Genomic DNA, 10,741 nt, shown 5'->3' with positions numbered 1-10,741 from the left:
AAATAAGATAAAAGTAAATTCATGCTTATATTAAAATTTAAATTGTAAAAAGAAAAAAAAAATTAAAATTAAAAATATAAAATAAAAAATTAAAAATATAAAATATAAAATAAAAAATATAACATATAACATATAAAATATAAAAAAAAAAAAAAAAATGATATTAAAAAATAATGTTAGAGAAAATAAAAATATGCAATAATTATTGGTACTAATATTAATGGTTAATAAAGAAATAAAGTTGTACTTTATATATATATATATATATATTTATTGGAAAAAAAAAAGAAAAAAAATATGGATTATTTTATTTTAAATTTGAATTTTCCCTTATTAATTTTAATTTCACCATTATATACATATGCATATATATATATATATATATATATATATAATGATATAAAACGTTATATCTTGAAAATAAATATGAAATATATTTTTTTTTTTGTGGTATCCTTATTTTATATGTATAAAATTTCCCAACTTGAGCATATTTCCTTTTTTGCTTTTATTTCAAATTTTAAGAAATTACATAATTATTTTTATTATATATTTAATTTAGTATTAAAAGAATAAAAATAAATACAAAAATATAAAATATGATATATTTTGACATTTAATATGTTAAAAAAAAAAAAAAAAAAAAAATTTATTTTCTGATATTTTTACTTTATCATATAATTTTATTTTTTTATTCGTAATGTTATATTATTATGGAAATTGTTAATATTAAATATAAAAATATTAATGTATATATAATATCTTTTTATTCCTTTGCAAACAAATGGATATCTTTTTATTTTCCTTTACATATATATTAATTTGACAAAAATTATATATGTTGTAGAGGTGTAAATAAAAAAAGTAATAAAAATAAATTAAGGAAATTGGAACATAAAAAATTATATATATTAATAAATTTTTTCTTTAATTATCATATGGATTAGATATATTTATAAAATTAATTTAAATATTATATATATTTCATTAATTTTTATGTTATATATATTTCATTAATTTTTATGTTATATATATTTCATTAATTTTTATGTTATATATATTTAATTAATTTTTATGTTTTATATATTTCATTAATTTTTATGTTTTATTTTTTTTATTTTGGATATATATATTATTTATATTATTTATCATATAATTTATAATTATATGTATTTCTTATAGATATAAATTCTACATTTGTATAAATTATTCTCCACCAAATGGTAATGGTTAGGATAAAATATTAGTGTTTATTTTAATTCTCCTAAATGTATATTTTTCAATTTTAATATTTTCCCTTTTTTTTTTTTTTTTTTTATTCTCCTTATATATAAATATATGTATAATTTGTAGAAACTTTTTTTTAATTTAATAATAAAGTATAGAATAATAAGATATTCTTATATTATATAAATATATATATATATATATATATATATTTATCTTTTTTATTTATATATTTAGTTTATATATTATATTACTTTATTATTTTTTGTGTTTATTTTTTTTTTATAAATTTGGAAAACATTATATATACATAAATATATATAAAGAAAAATATATATTAAATTCTATTTAAAAAAATAAAAAAAACGAATAAACACAAATATATAATATGAATTATGGATAAATAGGTATAAGTTTTTTTTTTTTTTTTTTTCATTTCTTTCAAAGTGACATTAATGAAATATGAAAAATATTAATGGGTCCTATTCTATTTCAATAAAAAAAAAAAACTTAAGTACATATGATAAACTAATTTTCGGAAAATCTTCCAAACGTTCTTGTGATAAGGATTTGGAAAAAAATAAGAAGTTTGTAAATAAGTTTTATTTGATGTGTTTAAGATATTGTTTTATTGGATTGATATGTATAGTAATAATATTGGTTAGTAAAAATAAAATATAAATAAATAAATATATATATATATACATATATATATATATACATATATATGTGTGTATATATATATATATATTTTTTATTTTTTTAGAATAATTGTATATTAGAAACTGATAGGTTTTCCACCATAAAATTAGATGACAATGTTTATAGAAGGATATTATGTGATGTAATTAAATATGGTATAGGGGCAAACAATTTGAAAAAGAATATAAGACAGAGAACAAATAATAAACAAGATAATAATTATAAAGACGATGAAAGGTTTATTAAATATGAAATTCCTGATAGTTTAAAAAATGATAATATTGAATGCCCTTATGAATACGGTGAAGTATTTTATGGAACACATGGCATAATAAATTATGAATTGAAGGGGAATCAGGAATCTGAGACTTTGGTAATTACATTTCATGGATTATATGGATCTAATTTAGAATTTTATGAAATTCAGAAATTTTTGGTAAAATCGAATTATCAAGTTCTTAATTTTGATTTATATGGTTATGGTTTATCTGCAACACCAAAATATAATGATAAAGAAAAAACGTATGGTATTGACTTTTATGTAGAACAAACAGAAGAATTATTAAAGCATTTGAACCTAGAAAATAAGGATTATTATTTAGTGGGTTTTTCTATGGGATGTATAATTGCGGCAGGGTTTACTCGAAAGTATACAGAAAAAGTGAAAAAAATTGTATTAATATCACCCGTTGGTGTATTAAATGAGAAACCTTGGTATTTAAAAATATTCAAAAAATGTTCTTTCTTAATTAATTTGTCAACTTTTGTTTTACGACCTTTTTGTTTTAGACCACTTAAAGGAAAAAGGGTAAATGGATATGATGATGATGAAGAAGTTGAACTTGATATTGGTCATGGTCGTAACCATAATAATAGTGATTATAATGATATCTATCAAAAAAATGAGTTTTTATATAATAGACTAATGTGGCATCTTTTCGTAAAAAAAGATAACGTAGTACAATCTATACTTGGTTGCATAAATAATTTGCATATGTGGAGTGCTCATCATATTTATAGAGAAGTTGGGAACACTGGAATACCTGTTTTAATTTTAGGTGGAAAGGATGATGAATATTGTTCAGAGGAAGTTTTTGAGAATACAAGTAGATATTTTAAAAACAAACATTTAATCATATTCGACGATGCTAGTCATTTAGTTCTATTAGAAGAAACACGAAAAATTAATATGTGTACATTATTATTTTTTAAATCGCCGGATGATGTATGTTTACAAGAATTTAAAAACAAATTCCCTATTGATAAAAATGGTCAATATAAAACATGATTTTTTTGTTATTTAAATGGTATAATAAGGTATATGTTAAAGGAGTACACACATATATATATATATATATATTTATATATTTATATTTATATTTTATAATAATTAATAGAAAATTCTGTTATTCCTTCTAGCATATATATTAATAGACTGGACGTTAATGTACATAAATATATATGTATCTAATATTTATGTTAAATGCCAGCTTCCTTTTTATACTTATAAAATTTTTAAAGAACCAAAGAAAATGAAATATATTTTTTTTTTTTTTTTATTGTACTTATTTTTTTATGTTTTTATACATTACATATTTATTTATGTTTATACATAACATATTTATTTATGTTTATACATAACATATTTATTTATGTTTTTTTAATTATATATATATATATATATATATATATATGTTTAATAAAGAAAATGTAACAATTATAAGGTATCATTAAGGATTACCTTAAAATTCAAACTTTTCGTTAAAAAAAAATAAATAAGAATATATATATATATATATATATATATATATATATATATTTATATATTATTATATATTTATTATATATTTTAATAACAAATTTAATAATATACTTAAAAATTATAGGATCAATAAAAATGTTTTTATGAGAAATGTTCTTACATATATATTTATGGATAAATAACTATTCATGCAATCATCATTTTGAAATAATTAGGTAGTGTGTGTTGTTATATAAAATATGTTTTTAAAAAGTATAGAATATAATAAGAATATTTTTCTTCACATATATAAGGAACTTATAAAAACATTTGGAAAAGTATTAATATATGGAAAAATTATAAAACAGAATAAAATTAAAAGTGGAAATCCTATACTACTAACAGGTATGAATAATAGATTTAATAAATTAAAATTTTTTTTTTTTTTTTTTTTGTTAATTCATTTGTTTCTAAAATGTAAAAATATAGACTTTTTATACTTGCGTTTTATATATCAAAATGTAAGTTTATATATGTATATATATAATTAAATAATATAAGAAATAAATTATTATTTCAAAAAGAACTTTATATTAATTATATAGAAAAAGAATAAAATAAAATTATAGACAAATTAACTAATACATTTATGTTAATATGTGTATGTATGAACTAATTTTATTCTTATATATATGTTTATTCACAACATTTTACATATACATATATATATATATATATATACATATGTGTAGTATAATAATTATATATCAAGTGTGAATTTAGCATATAATATTGAAAGAAAGGAACAACAACAACGAAAAAAAAAAAAAATAAAATAATAATAAAATAAATAAATAAAATAACAGTAAAGTAAAATAAAATAAAATAAAATATATACCATGAAGTATAAAAATAATTTTTTATGACAAATAAAATTAAAAATATCAATTGAAAAGGTACTAATAGATAACAAATATTTATATATAAAGTGACTAGGTATATTAAAATATTCACTTGAATAATTTGAATAGTATATTAATATTATATTATATATAATACGAATTATAATACTACGAAATTTTTAAAATTATTTTATTTTATTTTATTTTATTTAATTTTTTTTTTTTTTCTTACAGAAAAAATCCACATATATACATTTTTTTATTTTCCTATAATAATATATTGTTTATGTAGTTCCTTAAAATAAACTCGATATACCTCTAAATATCCAAAACAGGAGTGATATTAATCCAAAGAATATAAGTTTTATAAAAAAACTTATAGATCTCCAAGTAAATTTTAAAGCCTTTAATATTCCTTTTTTTATTGTATATCCTACATCTGACAATACATATTCTTCTGTTTTTTTTTTTGAGGATAATCCATTATATGACATATCTGGAGGTAGTCCATGTTTTTGTCTTTCACTATTTTCTTTATCCTTTTTTTTTATAAATTTTAATAATTTGTGTTTTTCGGTTTTTTCCTTTTCATAATTGTCTGACAAAAGTTTTAAATCATTATTAGTTGTTGGGTACCCTTTATTATTATCGTTTTGTTTTTTTAATGTTCTAAGGTCATCATACTTACTAGGCATTTTCTTTTTTTGTGTAGGTTCACCAAACCTTCTAAGATCATCATACTTACTAGTTTTTTTCTTTTTTTGTGTGGGTTCACCAAACCCTCTAACATCATCATACTTACTAGGTTTTTTCTGTTTTTGTGTGGGTTCAAGAAACCTTCTAATTTCATCATATTTACTAGGTTTTTTTTTTTGTGGAGAAGACGCACCTAAAGTTCTAAGCTCATCATACTTACTAGTAATTTTATATTGTTTGTAACTTTCTGCTAATGATCTTATATGCGGTGATTTAACTATTGGGAAGTTTTTATATTTTGTCAGATAATAAATATCTGTATTATTCTAAAAAAAAAAAAAAAAGAAAAAAAAAAAAAATTACAAAATGGAATATATATATATATATATTATATATGTATACTTTTTGAGTGTGTTTTATATTATGTTCTCTTATCTTACATTGCATGATAATGCTATTAAACATAATAAAAGTGTAAATGAAAATGTTCTAATATAAGAAAGGAACATGATTATATATATATATATATATATATATATATATATATATATATTTATGATATATATTTATATATATTTTTTAAGTAATGTGTGTAAAATTCTTAATTTATTGGATATTTCTACACTAATAGTTTAAAGTTTATTATGTTTTCAAATATTTATTCATATTTGTTTCAATAAATTTAAAATTATGCTGATGGATAATATATATAAAAATTTATTTATTTATTAATATATTTTTGTTTTTTATTATTTTCTTGATTAAATAATTTTATAAAAGTTCTAAGGTATATTTAACATTGATATAAACCAAATAAAATATATTATATTAATAAGAATAAATGATGTAATAAGAGATAAAGAAGAAAAAAAAAATAATAATTTATTTTGGAATATAACAATTGTTATACATATATATATATATATATATATATAATATAATTCATATAAATAAATATTGACTTTGTAAAAAATATTTATAATATTAATTAAACATTTTACAAAGGTTATGATATATATATATATATATATATATATATATATATATATATATATTTATTTATTTATATATTTATTATTATTTTTTTTTAAACGCTAATGTTCAAAATGTTTATGGAAATTAGTGTATTATAATGTTTACACATAAATTAAATAATAAGGTATTTTAAACAATTTAAAATACAAAATATTTATTCATATGGTTAGATCAAATGATTATTAAGTTATCATAACCCTAAGGATGTAATTATTTCTCAATATTATAGAAAAAAAAAAATATATATATATATGTATTTTTTTTTTTTGAAATGAACATAATTATTTTAATATTATATATATATATATATATATTATATGTGGTTAGTTTTTTTTATAATTCCCAAATTTTATATTAATAAAAATATCTCCTACTTAACTATTGCATAATTATAATGTTATATAGTAATTTCACTTAAATTCATTTCTCTTTAGAATATTATATGTATATTATATATATAATACCATATTTTATATAATTATAATAATGATATATTTATCTCAAGTATAATATATATATATATATAATAATACATATATTTTTTGTGTAATCTAAAATAATTTATACTAATGAATTATGTTAAATATATTATTTTGTTATTTTTTTGTTATTTTTTTGTTTTGTTTTCTTTTTTTTTTGCTACATTTTTTCATGAGGGTTTTAATTTTTATAAAAGAAGAAAAAAAAATTACTTTATTAAAATTATTAATTATAAAATAATTTATTTTTATACATTTCAATAAAAAAGGAATAAAAAAAAAAAGTGAGAGCAAAAATTTTTTTTTATTTATTTTATATTAATTTTATTATGGATTAATTAAAAAAGTGATGAAAATTTTTATGTAGTTTTTATAAGTATTATTCTAGATATAAAGTTAAAGAAAATGTAATAATATTTTTTAATATTATAAATAAAAAAAAAAAAAAAATATATATATATATATATATATATATATATATTTTTTAGATAATACTCTTCTTGTAAAATTGGTCTTTTGTGCAATAATACAAAATTTATATGCTACAAAAAAAAAAATAAAAAAATATAATTCTAAAAAAATTATACTTTTATGAATAATAAAATAATATAGACAAAATTTAATATATCTGCATAATATGTTGAAGTAGAATAAAATATTTCAGCAAGTGTGTATATAAATAATAAATGTACGACAGAAATTATTTGAATCATAAAAAATTGAAGCTTGTTAAATTTATGTAAATATTATATAATAATATATAATAATATGGTTATTTGTATTTTTATTTTAAATATTTTAAAATGTGTTCTTACTAATTGATTAAAAAGTAATTTAGGATTATTTTGAGAGTATTACAATATATATTATATATATGAAAGATAAAAAAATATATATATAATATTTTCATAAAGAAATTTAGTTATTGTTATAATTATAAAAATATTTAATTTTTTTTTATATTTTTTTTTTACATAATTTTCATAATATAATTTATAATGGAAAAATAACACTATTCAAAAAAAAAAAATAAAATAAAAGAATATTTTTATAATTATGAGAATTTATTAAAGTAAAATTTATTTGTTCTTTTTTGCTCATTTATCTTCTTGGAAAATATATTTTGGTTTCATATGTGAATATAAATAAATAAATAAATATATATATATATATATATATATATATAATATATATATGGAATAAATAAGTTGAAATTTTTAGGAGTTATATCATTTTACGTATTTTTGAATAACTGTGTAATGTATAAATAAAATAAGTGATACTTTTAATTGTTCTTACATTACGTTTTTTTATATTTATAAGACATTCGTATAGAATATATATATATATATATATATTATAATTTTTTTTTCCCTTTTTTTTTTTTTGGTGTGTACATTAGATATAATAACTAATTCATTAATGTGTAAAATTTTTGTTATTATTTAGACATATAGTAAACTAATAATATATATTTAGTTTTGTAATAAAAATTTCTTTTCTTTATAAGAATTTAAATATTCAAGTCTTTTAATAATATATGTAACATAAAATGTTAGTATAGAAAGAAGTACTAAATTAATAGATATTATTAATTTAGAATTATATATATTTTTATTATATAATTTATGTTATAACTAATTAGTATAAAAATCATCAATAGTTTTTGCTAGTTATGGAAGTTTTCCAAAATATTATTTTATATTTTTCATGAATAGTTGGATTATTTTGTTCACATTATACTTTTATTATTTTTTCTAATGTACAAGTTTTTTTTTTATATTTAAATAGATATATCATTCGTTTCTTCATCATCAAGTATTTAATAATCATCATTTTTTTTATTTTTTTTTTATAACCATTAATATTATTATACATTATATATTATATATTCTATATATATATATATATATAGCTTTCTTTGTTATTACATTGTAAACATTATTTGAACTGGATTTATTAAATGAATATATATTTTATTTTTCATATAATTCAATTAAATACATCTCTAATATTATATTAAATATTATCATACTGTAGCATATTGTTTATAATAATAATTAATATAATAATTTTAAGAAAGTGAAAAGAAATTAATTAGACGATTATATATATATATATATATATATATATAAGAAACATTACTCTGTGTTTAATACATGTGTTAAAAAGATTTATACTTTGTTTAAAAAGTTACCAAACTTTATTTGTATAATTCAAGTAATTACTTCTATTATTTGATGACACATGTTTAGATTATATAAATTACACACATTATAAATTTGTTCTAATAAAAATTAGATTCTTCTAATAAAAGTAATATAAATGTTAATTTTATATACAAAGAAAGGATATTATATAATGCTCATATATATATATATATATATGTATCTATTTGTTTTATGTGTTTTTTTATTTTTTATATTTATAGGATTTCTATCATAAGGATTTATGTAATTGTACTATATTTAACTTTGATCTGGTTGCAAAGTTAATTTTATTTATATCATATAATAAAAACAGGAATGTTCTAATGTGAGCAAATATAATACTATAATAAAAAATATGTATTATATATTAATAATATACAGTACTAAATTAATATAGTTTATAATAATTTTAAAATTTATATTAAACATATTTTTTTAAGTTTTTTTTTTTTTTTTTTTTTTATTATAATATATATATATATATATATATATATATATATATATAATGTTTTATCTATTATTTTAAATATATACATATTATATTATTATTATTTGTTTAATATTTATAAAAATACAAAACAAATAAGAAATAATACAGTATTCCTTTTGAACCATTTTATTTTTATGATGTTATAATTTACTCCATATATATTTAAACCAGTAATTATATTTAAATAAAATAACTTTTTTTTTTTTATATTTTAAATTAATTTATAGTAATTTTTAAAATTATTTATTTTTATATTTATAAAATTGTTTGTACTTATTCTCTTATAGAAATAGGAATACGTTAATATAAAAATTAATTGGTTGCATTTTATAATTTTTTTATTATTTTCTTTTTTATTACAATGCAAGGAAATACATGAGTGGCATGTTCTTTTTAAAGATAAAGAAGAGAAATATATTTTTTATAAAAATTAAGAAAAAATAAAATGGTATAAAAAATATACATTTAAAAATATAAATAAATATATAATCAATAAATAAATATTATATAATAAATATAACTTATTTATAGTTATATATGTAAATATATTTATAGTTATCTATAAATAAATAGAAATAGATATTTATATGATGATTATATTTATTTAATGAAAAAATAGATCTATATATATAATAAATATAAGAAAGCATGTAATTATTTTTTTTTTTTTATTCTGAATAAAAATTATAAATCTGTACTTTATATAATTATATATTATTTTATTTTATTTTTATAATTTTTTTTTTTTTTATTTTAAAAAATGGTTGTATATATATATAATTATTATGTATATTAAAATATTACATATTTATATAAAATATATTTTATAATTATAAGATTTATATTTATAAATATATATTTTTAAATAATATATTTGAATATTATTCTCTATAATTTTATAAAAAAAGAAATTTCATTTTTTTCAATATAATATAAAATAAATATATAATATATATATATATATCATACAAATTTTTTCTCACTTAAAATCTTGTAGTATTTCTTTTTCTTTAATAAAAATTATTATTATATTCTTTTTTTTTATTTATTTAAAAATTATATTGTAATAAAATTGAAATATAATTTTTGGTTGTAAAAAAAAAAAAAAAATTAAATATATAATTTTGTAGTAGAATTAATTTCTTCTTAAGAAAATTAAATAAAATTATATATATATATATATATATATATATATTAGTTTTAAAATATATTTAAGATATAGAGAAAAAAAAAAAAAAAAAAAAAAAAAAAAGTAGTAA

General features: G+C 15.1%; 2 protein-coding genes across 2 annotated transcripts; one reads left to right on the top strand and one right to left on the bottom strand.

Annotated features, from left to right (window-relative positions):
- Positions 1-1,689: 1,689 nt before the first annotated feature.
- On the top strand, positions 1,690-3,217 carry PRSY57_1400600 (aminopeptidase, putative; the record flags this gene model as incomplete). Its single annotated transcript, XM_012909623.2, has 2 exons — positions 1,690-1,887; positions 1,994-3,217. 2 exons carry the CDS (start codon positions 1,690-1,692, stop codon positions 3,215-3,217), a joined length of 1,422 nt encoding a protein of 473 aa, XP_012765077.2.
- Positions 3,218-4,868: 1,651 nt separating this feature from the next.
- Positions 4,869-5,777, bottom strand: PRSY57_1400500 (putative exported protein; the record flags this gene model as incomplete). The annotated part of the gene is made up of 2 exons (XM_012909622.2): positions 4,869-5,594; positions 5,709-5,777. 2 exons carry the CDS (start codon positions 5,775-5,777, stop codon positions 4,869-4,871), a joined length of 795 nt encoding a protein of 264 aa, XP_012765076.2.
- Between the last annotated feature and the right edge of the window lie 4,964 nt (positions 5,778-10,741).

This window comes from Plasmodium reichenowi, chromosome 14 (genome assembly GCF_001601855.1).
Source record: "Plasmodium reichenowi strain SY57 chromosome 14, whole genome shotgun sequence".
Taxonomy (NCBI): Eukaryota; Apicomplexa; class Aconoidasida; order Haemosporida; family Plasmodiidae; genus Plasmodium; species Plasmodium reichenowi.
The sequence above is the reverse complement of the archived record's forward strand: the minus strand, read 5'-3'. Positions and strand labels throughout refer to the sequence as shown.